The 13,036-nt window shown below is 52.5% G+C and overlaps 1 protein-coding gene across 1 annotated transcript in view; it reads right to left on the bottom strand.

Moving 5' to 3' along the window:
• The window catches only part of RSPO1 (R-spondin 1), a 16,479-nt gene extending 7,341 nt beyond the window's left edge, over positions 1-9,138 (bottom strand). The window contains exon 1 of the mRNA XM_006777274.2: positions 8,798-9,138. Coding sequence (XP_006777337.1) covers positions 8,798-8,891 — 94 coding nt within the window. The 5' untranslated portion in view covers positions 8,892-9,138. The remainder of the gene's footprint in view (positions 1-8,797) is intronic.
• Positions 9,139-13,036: the final 3,898 nt, after the last annotated feature.

Genomic DNA, 13,036 nt, shown 5'->3' with positions numbered 1-13,036 from the left:
GAGGAGGAGGAGGAGGAGGAGGAGGAGGAGTCTAGAATGAGGCCCAGTATTCAGGCCTAAGGTATGGTGAACGGTGGGCCCAGTCACTAAAAGAGGCTCATAGGAAGAGAAGCAAGTTGAGAAGGAAGGAGAGTAGGTATGACTCACTTAGGGGGAGCCAGGCATGGAGAAGCTGTAGATACAGGCTGCAGACAGAGGGCTGGGGAATGAGAACAGAGACGGCAGGAGATTGTGCAGGAGGCAGAACTCAGGCTGCAGAGTGGGCTGGACCTGGAGCCAATCCCCAGCCTGTGACCCAGGGTGAAGCACTGCACCTTGTGAGCCTCCCTTTCCCACCCCTGGAAGAGGAAGCTGTGGATGCCCACTCGGGAGGGCTGCTGGGAGGAGCCCCTGCTCCCTGCCTGATCCTTGATTTCACAACAGGAGAAGGAGTGAGACTTAGGAAGGTGAGCAGAAAGGAAGAGGAGAATAACAAACACAACGATAACAATAACAAAAACACCATCGTAATGGCAGCTTGTCAGTAAATGTCGAAACGGATTCTGTGGCAGGCGCGGCTCTCAGGCTTGACCAGTACTGACTCATTTAGTCCTTGCAACCCATAAAGTAGGTACTGCTATTTTCTTTTAAATCCTCATTTTTACAGATGGGAAAAGGGAGAAGCTAAATTACTTGAACAAGACTTCACAGAGAGTATGTGTTCTAGGCAGAGGTTGCAGAGTTCATGAGGCCAGCGGTAGGACATTACCAGGGGACGTGGAAACTGAAAGTGTGACTAGGCTGATTTTTAGGTTTATTACTATGGAGTCAATGTTATTTCATTAATCGATAGATTTAAAAATGAGTACTGTTCTTGGTTTAGTTATTATGAGCGCAAAAATACTCAAATGTTGTATTGGATTCATGAGAGAACCCTAGGGATTATTTTTCCACATTGGGCCTTTGTTCAGCTATATTACAAATTAATTAAATCACTGGAGTTATTAGATATCATTTCTACTCCAAATATATTAAATCCTCTGTTGCTCAAGGTTTTTACTTCATTCATTGTTGAAATGAATGTTCCCTCTAGGTTTTTGCCTTGGTTTCAATAACCGAAGCCATTCAGGTGTCCCATTTAAAGCCTCAATAGCTACGTTCCCATATTCACTTATTCTTTTCTTATCACTTTTGTTAGGGACAGATTTGCAAAAGACCTTCTCAGAATCCTGCTGTCTACCTCACATTCAACCAACAACAAATCTCTGAGTGTATTTCCCTTCAGATCCATGAAGAATATGGCAAGAAAGAGTGGGGCACACGTGGGCATCTGAAATTAGTTCGGGTGGTGTTGAGGTTGAGCAAGGGGTTGGAACCTGGAGTAAGTGGTCAGACAGGAAGCTGGAGAGGAAAGCAGGGGCCAGATGAGGAAGGGTCTTAAATGTGTATAGAGGAGTTCAGACATTATCCTAAAGGCCGTGAGGAATCACTGTGGGCTTTAAAATAGGAGAGATGGATTCCATATTAGAAAGATCACTCTGTAGTGTGGAGAATGGGATTGTAAGGAGGACGTAATTGGAGGCAAAAGGATTCCCAGGTTCAAGGACATGGAGCTGAACCAAGAGGATGGAAGAGAGTAGACACGTGTAAGACATTCAGGTGGTAGAATCAGCAAAACTAGGTGATGTCGGGGAAAACACAAGTCAAGGATGGCTTAGAAGTGTTGGGCTTGAGTCACAGGTTAGCTGTGGGCCCTTCACCCTGAGAGGGACCACAGGAGGAAGAGCAGGTTTGGGTTGGGAAATGATGAGTAGTTGAGTTTTAGATGTGTTGAGGTTGTGGTTCCTGTGGGACACCCAGAGGAAGGTGTCTATTAGGCAGTTGAACCTGTGGGTCTGGAAGTCAAAAGAAACACTATGGCTGGAGATTGAGACATGAAATCCTTAACATGTACTAGTAAATAGTCATTAAAGGCATAGAGGTCCATGAGGTGGCAAGGAGAGTGTATACAGAGAGTGAGAAGAGGGGTAAGACATTTAAGAGAAGGGCAGAAAAATCGGGGTAGCTTAGAGGCCGATAAGGAGCAACCAGACAGGTAGGGGACGCTCAAAAGCATAGTGCATCATGGAAGCCAGGAGAAGAGTACACTCAAACGAGGAGGGAGGCATCACACACCACATGCTGCGGAAGTGTCCCGTAAAAAACAGCAACAAATAGGTTATTGGTGCCTTGGGTGGGGGTGGAGAGCAGAGGGTAGTGGTTGAGGAGTAACAGGAAAGTGAGGAAGCAGGGCCATCTTATTTTAAGAAGCTGGCTCGGGGTGGGGAGGGGGCAGTGGACGATCCGGGATCCATCCTGGGAGCCGTCACTGGGGTTAAAGGCATGGGGGTGGAAGGCATCCCGGGGTAGAAGCTGTGCAGCTGGAAAAGACAACAAAAGGCTGAGGCCTGGGCAACACTCATGTTCAGCAGTGGGAGAGGGGCAGAGGAATCACTGGAGAGGTGGGAGGAGACCGGGAGAGAGTGGGGCGAGAAGCCAAGTTGAAAAGGGAGAGATCACAGGGACCAGAGCTGGGAGGAGACCATGGCCGTGAGCTCTGAGGCAAATCTAAGGAGGTGACCTTGCATTAGGAGGTGCCCTTGAGAAGAGCAGTTTTGGTGGAGTGGCAGGGGGGGGGGGGGGGGGGCAAGAAGAGGGGCAGAGAGAGACAGAGAACATAGAAAAAGAAAAGGGAGAGACCAGCTGGGAGTGAGACTATGGCAGAAGACTCAGAGCAGGCTAAAGGCCCAAGGATATTGGAGGGTCAGGATACAGAGCCCAGGTGGTAAGACTGGCCTTGAGGCCAGGGTCAGGGACAGGGGACTAGGGAGCTGAGCTCTATGAGGTTTTGGGGCTCAGCAAAGAGGAGATGGGTTTAGTGATGAGCAGGGGTGAGTTCAATGAGGAAAGGAATGTTTATCAAGGGGGCAGGAACCAAAGGGTGTTCTCAGCTTAGCAAGGCAAATGAATGGGCAAGGAGAGGATGGAGAGCCAGGGGATGCGGGGAGGGAGGGTTAGGTGTGAGTGTCCAAGGAGATGGTGGGTGTTAGAGGTGTTGCATAATGATTCAAAGGAAAAAGCCAAAGTTAATTCATCCCATAGATGTTTGTTTACTGCACACCTACCACATGCCCAGAGCTGCGAGGAGCTGGGAATGTGGAGGTGTAACAACAAAAACCCACCCAGGAATGTGGGAAACAGGGCTGGCTATGCGCTGTGGTGAATGGAGGAGCAATAGAAGGCACTCCCTTACCCAGCCGGCTAGGTGAAGAGGGTGTGCCAGGCGGAGGAGCGGCCTGTGCAAAGGCTCTGAGGCGCTGAACGTCCTAGATGTTCGGGGATTTGAAAATAGGGCTTTAGCCCTAGCGGGTTTGGCTCAGTGGATAGAGCGTCGACCTTGGGACTGAAGGGTCCTAGGTTTGATTCCAGTCAAGGGCACATGCCCAGGTTGCAGGCTCCACCCCCAGTAGGGGGTGTGCAGGAGGCAGCCGATCAATGATTCTCTCTCATCATGGATGTTTCTATCTCTCTTACCCCTCTCCCTTCCTCTCTGTACAAAATCAATAAAAATATATATATATTTAAAATGGGGCTTTATTCTGCTGGCAGGGAAAGGGACCACAGAAGGGCACGGCCAGATTCAGTTTGCTAGGCTCCCTCCAGCTCCTGTGTCTATGACGGGGGTTGGTGGAGGGCATGTAGAGGAATTGTCTTGCAGGGCTCTAGCTTGGCCAAGGAGGTTGGGTGGGCTCAGTGGAGGGTGGGGCTCAGAGAGGGGGTGGCGCCTTCTTCCCTCCCTCACAAACCCTCCTCACACAACTCTGCCCTTCCCCACCCGCTTCTCACTCTGCCCGAAGCCCTCGGTGAAGCCCATCTCCCTGAGCCAGGAAGGCGAGGAGAAAGTGCCCCCCTCACCTCCTCTGCTGCTTCTCCGCCTCCTTCATCCTGTCCAAACCCTCCAAGTTCATGTCCCTATAATCAGGTCTTGCCCCAGGGTGGCTCAGCGCCCCTGCCTCCTTGAAGAATGGCTTCTGGCCACTGGCCTTTTCCCCCAAGGAGCTTGTCTTCTCCAGGTTACTCATCTTCCTAAAACCAACACTGAGGGTGTTACACCCCTGCCTAAAATCCCTCAATAGCTCCCTACGCCTGCAGAATTACGACTCAGCTCCTCCACTTCCCCTAAAAAGCTTTAGCCTCAGAACTAACGTCACCTCCCCCAGGCAGTCTCCGCTGATCTTGCCTCCCTGCAGAGTTTGGATGGAGTATTTCTCGGTGTTCCCACGGCCCCCATACTTAAAGCCATCGTGGTAGACATCAGCATGTGTCATTAAAATCTTCTAAAATGTCTTTTTTCCCCATTAGAAAGAGCTTTGGAGGGCGGAGACTCTCATTTTTGAATGGGAGCCCAGCGAAAGGATGTGGGTCCCCACCAGAATGTAGGGCTGAGGATGTGGTGAGTGAGACAGAGGCTCAGAGAGGCAGATATATGAATGGAGCTCACTGAGTGTTTGATAGATATAGTGTGGGGAGAGGGACTGGATAGGAATGGGGGCTCAGGGTAGGTTGGCTGAAGGTCAATGAGGGGTGGAAAGGAACTCACCATGACCCCGAGGAGGGATGCCCTTGGTATTGGGGTGGTATCTAGCCTGGGAGGAACTAGATTCAGTAAGTTGGAGGGGGTTAAGTTGGTAGGGGTGGGGGTGGTGGTGACAGGGAATGGGGCCTCAGTGAGGGGGTGGGCAAAGGCCCTTCTCAGGCTTCACACTCTCCCAGCAGACGCATCTATTCCTGGTGCCCAAGGTCATCCCCCGGTATGCCCCCTGGGAAGATCCAGCATTCTTTAACTCAGCTGGGAGCTTAGTTTAGACCAGGGGTGGGCAAACTTTTTGACTAGAGGGCCACAATGGGTTCTTAAACTGGACCAGAGGGCTGGAACAAAAGCATGGATGGAGTGTTTGTGAGAACTAATATAAATTCAAAGTAAACATCATTACATAAAAGGGTACGGTCTTTTTTTTTTTTTTTTTTTTAGTTTTATTCATTTCAAACGGGCTGCCCCTGGGCCGTAGTTTGCCCACGGCTGGTTTAGACCTTCACTTTTTTCTCACCTGGGCCCAAATGCATTCTGAACTAATCTGTTTACCTCCCACCTCAAGCCACCTCCCCTCTGTCAGGTAAACAGCTAGACCTGCTGTTCCCCTGATTACCCATAGCTCCTCATTACCCATAGCTCAAGGCAGGTCAAGTGCAGACTCCTCAGCCTGGAGAATACAAAGCGCCCCGCCCCACCGCCCCACCGTCTGACCTCTGCCACTTCTGGAGCATCATCCCCCTAAAACACTCCCTAGGGCCCAGGCAGCTGTCTGTGCTCTGTCCTGAGAGGTATTGAGCTGTTCATTTTAGCAGCACAACCCTTCTTTTTAATAGGAAAGGCCCTCCACGCATAAAACAGATGTGAGCACAGCTGTCCCAGTTAAAACCCTAGAGCTCCCCCCACACCCCTCTTAGAAACCATTTCTCCATCTATGACTCCTAGCTGTACCCCATTTCTTGAGCACACAGTCTCTGCCTCCCCGCAAGGCCACACCTGTGCACAGGCTGGCCCCTCTGCCTGGAATGCCCTCACCCTCATCCACTCCCCACCCCGTGCCTAGAGATCATCTACTGGTCTCTAAAAACACAACTCGGAGGTACTGGTTCTGGACCCTTCCAGCTCTCCACCTTCATCCTGTTGGAGCATGGAGACACGGGATCAAAATTGGCCTCCCCCTCCCCCAATTCTCCAGGATTCTTTTCTAAGACTAAGGCCATGGTCCATAGGTTGAGTGTTGGAGGAACGGCCCATGGAATGAATGGGCTTCATTGAGGGAAGAAGGACTAGTGATGGTCAGTGCAAGAGGGGACAAAAGCTCCAGATGGAGGATGGGACTGTGAGAAAGGACAGGAGGGGTGGGGGGGCAGCTTCTGGAGGAGTCAAGGAAGGAATGGGGGCTTCATGGGGACAGAACTGAATGAAGGGGCCCGGGAATCCGATAGGAGAAGCGTCTCAGTGAGGGAGGGGCACTCAATGTGAGGGATGGTGAAGGAGTGAGGGCTCCATGAGGGGCAGGAAATGCAGGTGGGAAGGTGGTCAGGAGAGGGTGGGTGCTAGTGAGGGTGAGTGAACAGGAGGCTTGATGTGGGAACGTGTCCTCAGTAAGTAGAAGAGGAAAAGGACACCCTTTGAGGGTTCATAACTCATAGCTAAAGGGTTCTTTGCTCAGCCAGGCGATGTGGCTCAGAAGTTGAGCATCGACCTATGAGCCAGGAGGTCACAGTTTGATTCCTGGTCAGGGCACATGCCCAGGTTATGGGTTGATCCCCAGTGTGGGGCGTGCAGGAGGCAGCCAATCAATGGTTCTCTCTCATCGTGATGTTTCTATCTCTCTCTCCCTCTCCCTTCCTCTCTGAAATCAATAAAACTATATCTTAAAAAATAAGATTAAAATGAGCTTTAAAAAAAAAAAAGAATTCCTTGCTTGACTTCTGCCCCTCAAGGCATCACTCCTACCCGAAATCAGCCATTTCTGGGCTCAAAACTTGTGTGTGACTTCGGATCAGAATTATATCGGTGGCTGCTCTGGCGGCCCTATCGACACGCAGTCACAGGATGCTGGAAAGAGTCAACAGACTTGAGAGTCATATTCATAGCAAGCCTGCCTCGGCCCTGAAGGCTGCCCAGTGCCCTTCCCCGTGGTCAGGAGGCCAGAGAAGCCAACACATGGTCTGGCTCCTCTGCCTGCCCCCTCCACTTCCCAGGACACCCTAGGGCAAAATGGTCCACACATTGTTTATGTAACAATCACATGCCTCCTGAAGTCAACAGAGAACTTGCTATTTCGCAAAGGATTCACTACATGTGCACCTCACCTCATGTAAGCCTCACTATATTCCTATACAACGACACTTGCAGCTTTATGGTCATTCTTTAAGCCGTACTGCCTAGGAACATGCACATTCATCTCTCCCCAAGCTCATGTGCCTCTTAGAGTCTCACTGCACCTTTCCCCTCACCTTACCCCATCCTCATATCTCCCGATCAAGGATGTCTGGCACACACCACTTGGTAATAAAAACTGGGTTACTGCTGCCAAGGCTGTGGGATGTGGCTATATCAAAAGCGTCATAATTGCTGTATTCGATTGGTCATGGCTGGGGCTGGGCCCTTTCTGATGGCCAGGCCAGTGCTTTTTTTTTTTTTTTTTTTTTTTTAGTACAAAGTTTAGAACAACAAGTCTGACCTCTGGTTTAGGTGGGTGTGTGGCTCTGCACACGTGAGGGACAGTGTGATCACTAATGCACATCACACGAGTGTGAACGGCTCCACTCATACTCTTTCTCTCATCTTGGAAATAGAGGAGGTATTATAAGCCGCTAAACTGCATCTGGCCCGTTGAGTCCAAAATGCTGGCTGCGACAGATGAGCAGGGAGGAAAAATCAAGGTTTCGATGCTAATTAAACCTAACCGTCTCTAATTGTTTGTTAAGCTAGGGATTTTCAGCTTCACCAGTTCTCTGAGCTTCTGTCCTGGGCTGGGTTCTGCCCTTGGCTGCTCCCATCGACACTCAACCACACTCCTCTGCCTTCCGACCTTTACTGGCAGCCTGGGTCTCCGGGCCTCAAAAGGGAAGTAAGAAGGGACTGGGCCAGGCCTCAGAGGGGCTGCCTGCCCATGTACGTGACATCTCTGATGGGGATGCTGAAAGACAGGCCTTGGGGTGGAGCCTCAGGTCTGTGACACAGGCTTCCACCTCACTTCTGACACATCTCTCACAGGCAGTGGCCACAACCCCGCAGGTACAGAGCCCCCATCCCTGGAAGCATTAGGCAGAGGCTAGAGGACCCGCTCTTGGGAGCACCTAGAATGGGACTCTGAGGGACTCCGTGAGGGACAGCGAGGGCAGTGTGGACAAGTTCAACTTGAACTCTGTCAAGCTCTGTTTCCAAGAAGCCTGGGCTCACAGGAAGTGGGTGTGTCCTTAGGACTGTCATCTCTTCCCCTCTCCTCGCCTCAGTTTCCCCATCTGTACAATGATGGTTTTATTTTGTTTTGAGAACTCTTTCTTCCAATGATATCTTATGTGGAATCTTACAGGAAGTAGGGAAAAGCAAAGTTGCTCTGGTTGGAAGGGTGGTAGGGCCTGACTCCTGCCCACTTGCCTCCCCCTCCCTCCCCCAGGGCAACTCCTAGACTCCCCCCTGGGCAGGGTTCAACACCGCAGGCGTGGACAGTCTTATGAGCTCCCAGCTCCACCGTGCTTGCCCCATCATCTGGGCAGGGAAGGCTGTTGCCTACCACCAGGTGGGCAGAACTCTTGGCCCAAAGGGGTTGAGGCCGCACTTCAGCCCCCAGTGAAAGAAAGGGCCCTGAGCTGTCGGTGAGGAGGGAACCAGGCACCCTGGAGCAGGGGGACGGGGGATCATCTCCATGGATACCACACAAAGCTGGTGTTATGATGTCAGAGGGCATAATCCACACACTGGATCCTCACAAGAGAGGGGTTAATCTAGAAAGCAGAGTCTACAAAGGGGAAAATCTACAGAGTGCACCATCTCAACAAATTAATCCACGAACTAGATAATCCACAAACGGGATAATCTATCGAGTGCTCTACACGAGTACAAATCGGCAATGGTCATTAGAGAATAAAGCCATCGAAGGCCCTCTAGACCCCCAGGTAGCCCCAACCATGCCCCTAGCTCCAAGGCCCTCCCTGGTCCAGCCCCGTCATTACTCACTCCGCCTCTGTCTCTTCCCCTTGGTCCCCCGGCTGCCAGCAGTGAGATGCATCCAGCTGAGAACGAGGGCCACCACACACAGCCCAAGCCGCATAGTCACTCGCCAGCTCCAGGCCCCTGGCAGGAGGGGTGGTCTTTGGGGTGATGGATGGCGCAGGGCTCTTGCTAACGCCTCTGGGGCTGGGTCAGCAGCAGGAGGCCCAGGCCTGGGCCGTGTCCCAATTCCACCATGATTTCCGCTGGGGAGTCCACTTCTCTATCGGCCCCTAAAGAGGTCCAGAGAGCTTTCCTCAAAGGCACTTGGGAGAATTTGTCACTTCAGCAGGGACACCTCCAAAACCCAACCTGTTGGGGGAGGAGAGAGAAGGATTAATTCTGAGGGGCCAGGGCGGACCCCCCAATTTATGCCTCCTACCATCCCATGGTGTCTCCTGTCAAGGAAACTATGAGAACTCAGAATGTTTGGACATTATAAGTTGCCCACCGGGCACCCCTATAGAAGAAGTCTGCTCCCTGTCCTGTGTTGCAGAATTCCCTGGGATTAGAGCTGGCTACTCAAGCAGCTGGAACACAGTGGACCCTCAAACCAAGCTTGTGGGTCACTGGGGACGAGCTGGCCCCACCCCTGCCCAGCACTGGCCAGCTCTGACGGAAAGCCTTTAGGTCCACTCGACAGGCCTCATGCTGCAGTAACAGCGTGTCTCTTGAAGACGAGCACTCTGTCCTTCTGTGAGTCACCCCTCAACCTTCTTTTCCTGGTGTTATGTCACCCCTGTGCCTTTCACCTGTCCTGGAGCTAGAACAGTGGCCCCGACAAGGACAAGCCGGCAGACTCTGCGTGGCCCTCTGGGCTTGGCGAGAGGAAAGGAAGTAAGGCTTCCCCGGGCCACAGAAACTCTGACACAGCAGGCCTGGCGGGCCTGGCCTTTGTGAGAGGATAAAAGAGGCAGCTCTGCCCGCCCTGGTCAGAGACCCAGAGAATGGGGATAATCCCCCAGCCCAGGAAGAGCCAGGTCTCTGGACTGCTGGCTGGTGATGGGGGCAGGGAGAGCTGGCCCCTCCCCAACAAAATGTGTCTGGGCAGTTGGAGCCCAACCTGGGAGTCAGAGGATGAAACCCCGCTGCACACTCACAGGAACACGTGCCCCCAACACACAGCAGAGGCCAGCCCACGCCTGGCCCCCCACCCACCCACACTCACACTCACACAGAGACAGGAGGAAGCAGCGAGCCTTCAGGAAGCTTTGTAGATGCCAGGGAAGTATCACCCTCCCATCCACGGGTTAGAGATCTTTGGACGCGTCACAGCCTCTCTGAACCTCAGTCTCCTCATCCATAAAATGGGGATAGATAGGCCTATTTCACAGGCTTGCTCTGAGAGTTGGCTGAGTTTGGGCTTACAAGTGAGAAATCTGCATTGCTGGAGTGGAGGTGCCCCTGGCAGTCCCTGTCCCAATCCTCTCCCCCTTGGCCTCTCAGGGAGGCCCCGGGAGAGCCCACCTGCATGGGAGATAAATCATTATCCCACAGGGAGCTTAGCACCTCCCTCCTCAGCCTCTCCCACCAGCTTTGAAGGCCAGACACACTCAAGTGGTTAAGCTGCCTGTGAGAAGTGTTTACACAAAGCTGATGGATCCCACCTGGTGCTAGGGCCAGCCACCCCCAATGCCTGTCAGCTGCCAGCCCCTACCTGCCCCTCCAGCACTCCCTGCACGACCTGCTAAAGCCTTCCCACCCTCCACAGCCCCACTACACATTTCCATCCCCTTCAGTTTATCAAACTGGGATATCTTCAGTGCCAAGTATATGGTCTCAGGGGTTGGCATAGAGCATGATGGTCAAGGGCATAAACTTCAGAGTCAGACTGCCTGGTTTCAAATGTTGGCTCTCCGACTTATTAGCTGTTACCTTGGGCTAGTTGATTAACTGGCCTGGGCCTCAGTTTCCTAATTTGCAAGAGGATTGTTGTCTGTGTGTGTGTGCGGGTTATATATATATATATATATTATTGATTTCAGAGAAGAAGGGAGAGGGAGAGAGAGATAGAAACATCAATGATGAGAGAGAGCCACCTCCTGCCCGACCCCTACTGGGGATCGAGCCTGCAACTTGGGCATGTACCCTTGATGGGAATTCAATCCGGGACCCTTCAGTCCGCAGGCTGACACTCTCCACTGAGCCAAACTGGCGAGGACGGTTGTTGTTTTTTATAGCTTAAATGAGTTAATACATGAAACTGCTTAGAATGGTGGCTGGCACAGGGAAGACAATAATATTTGTTGTGTTTTCTATGACCAAGACTTCATTTTGTGCCTACATTCCAATGGTCATCTAAGAAGTAATAGAAACAGTTTTGTTTCCCTGTTATGCAGTTTCCATACTTGTATTTCAATCATGGATCACCTTGGCCCCAAAGTGATCAAAGTGATAGTCTATACATGCAGCATTTTTCAAACCGAGGTCTGAGGACCCCAGACAGATACAGTGGACAGATCCTGGAGGAGAAGACCACACCAGACACACCTGGTGCTAACCCCTGGGTCTGTGCGCCTTTCTTTGGCCTCCCTGTGAGATCAGGACTCCTGGGGTCTGGAGTGCAGAAAAGGCCTCCTGTCAATCTCTGAATGCCCTCTGAATGCCCTCTGTCTGCCTTGCACGGAACCTGGCACTTCAGGGTCAGTGCTCAGCAAAGATTAGCTCCCTCCCTCTCCCTTCCTCTCCTTCCCTCTCCTTCCCTCTCCATCCTACCTCCACCTCCAATCTCCCAGGTCTTAGCTTCAGCCCAGTTCTTGCCATGTGCACCCAGTCCTGGCCAGTGAGGATCTTATGGTCTATTTCTACCTGAATCACCATCAAACCAGGATCTCAGCTGGGAAGTAGGGAGGAGGATCCAGATCTGAATTTCTCCGGAGCACGGGACACTGGCCTCTGCCACCCATCGCTAGACAGGCAGAAATAACATTGCCCTGGCTTCTGATTTTTTTTAAGTTGAAAACTCAGGATTTTATGTGAAATCTGATTTCAACAGCTGGGTAGGTCTCAGACTAGGAACCCTGCATCACCCATCCCTACACACTGACAATGGGCGGGCGGACACACACACACACACACACACACGCTGAGAGAGGAGAGAGGAGCTGATAACTTTCTTTTAAGCAGCCCACCGCCTCATTTCTATTAGTTCCTCTGTCTGATTTCCCTGGCCCCTTGGGCTATATGGCACAAGCAGTTCATTTTTTTTGAGGCCCATTCCTCTGCACAGGCAGAGCCAGCAATGGGAACCGCTGGCAGTGATGGAGGTCTCAGGCATCAGTGGGGGCGAGGAAGGGCATTCTGTCTCCACCAGGGTGGGAGTGAGGGATCCACATCCATCACCGGCCATGTGCTAGGTCCTCATTTACTCCTCAGGGATTTAAGTAAGAGGTTAAGGGTCTTGTGGTGACAACCCACTCAGTGACCAGCCAGTTTGCTCCTCCAGACCGGGGAGCTGCAGGGTGGGCGAGAGGCTGGGAGCTGGGGAAGGCGGGTATGACGCAGCTTGCGGAAGGTGGTGGGAAGGGCTGGAAGCAGAGGCAGACCTGGGGCAGGAGATGGAGGAGAGAGGAGGCACGTGCTAGTGGTCGGGAAGAGGAGGCCGAGCTAGGGAGGGGGACATAGCTGGGGGTGGAGCTGAGGGCGGGGACTCCTCCCACCACCCCACCACCCCACCACCCCACCGAGGGCTGAAATACCTTTCACCTTCTTGCCTGCAACACTATCAGGATAAATTAGTATTCCATCCGGGGCGGACACAGGCCCAAAAATGTAAACCATCCACATCATTTCTCATTAGCCCTCCCCGAGACCCGCTACGGGTGGAGAGTTTTGGCCGCCCAGTGGGCTGGCGGGTGGGGGCCGAAGAATTGCTGGGCAGGGGAGGAACCAAGGGCGTGCCCGTGGGACCTGTCGGGATGAGAGTGTCCCCCAGAGCTAAGTCAGGCAGGTGCTGTCCCCAGCTCGCCACCCGAAAGGGAGAGCAGCGGGGAAGGCTGCTTCTCATCCCTTCATCTCTCCAAGCGTGTAAACTCTCCCCCGCCCCAGCCCCCCACCATCCGGGAGAGGCCCGACAGGTGCAGGGGGAGGAGAGGCGACCCTGCAGTTCCCCTGACCGCCCATCAAAATCCCAGGGTACTCTCCCAGTCCCAGAGGCCAGTGTCTTAAGAAAACTGCACCCAACTGCTTGCACCCAGCCCGCCGTTG

This window comes from Myotis davidii, unplaced genomic scaffold (genome assembly GCF_000327345.1).
Source record: "Myotis davidii unplaced genomic scaffold, ASM32734v1 scaffold88, whole genome shotgun sequence".
Lineage (NCBI taxonomy): Eukaryota > Metazoa > Chordata > Mammalia > Chiroptera > Vespertilionidae > Myotis > Myotis davidii.
Note: the sequence above shows the minus strand (reverse complement) of the source record. Positions and strands in the feature narration are given on the sequence as shown.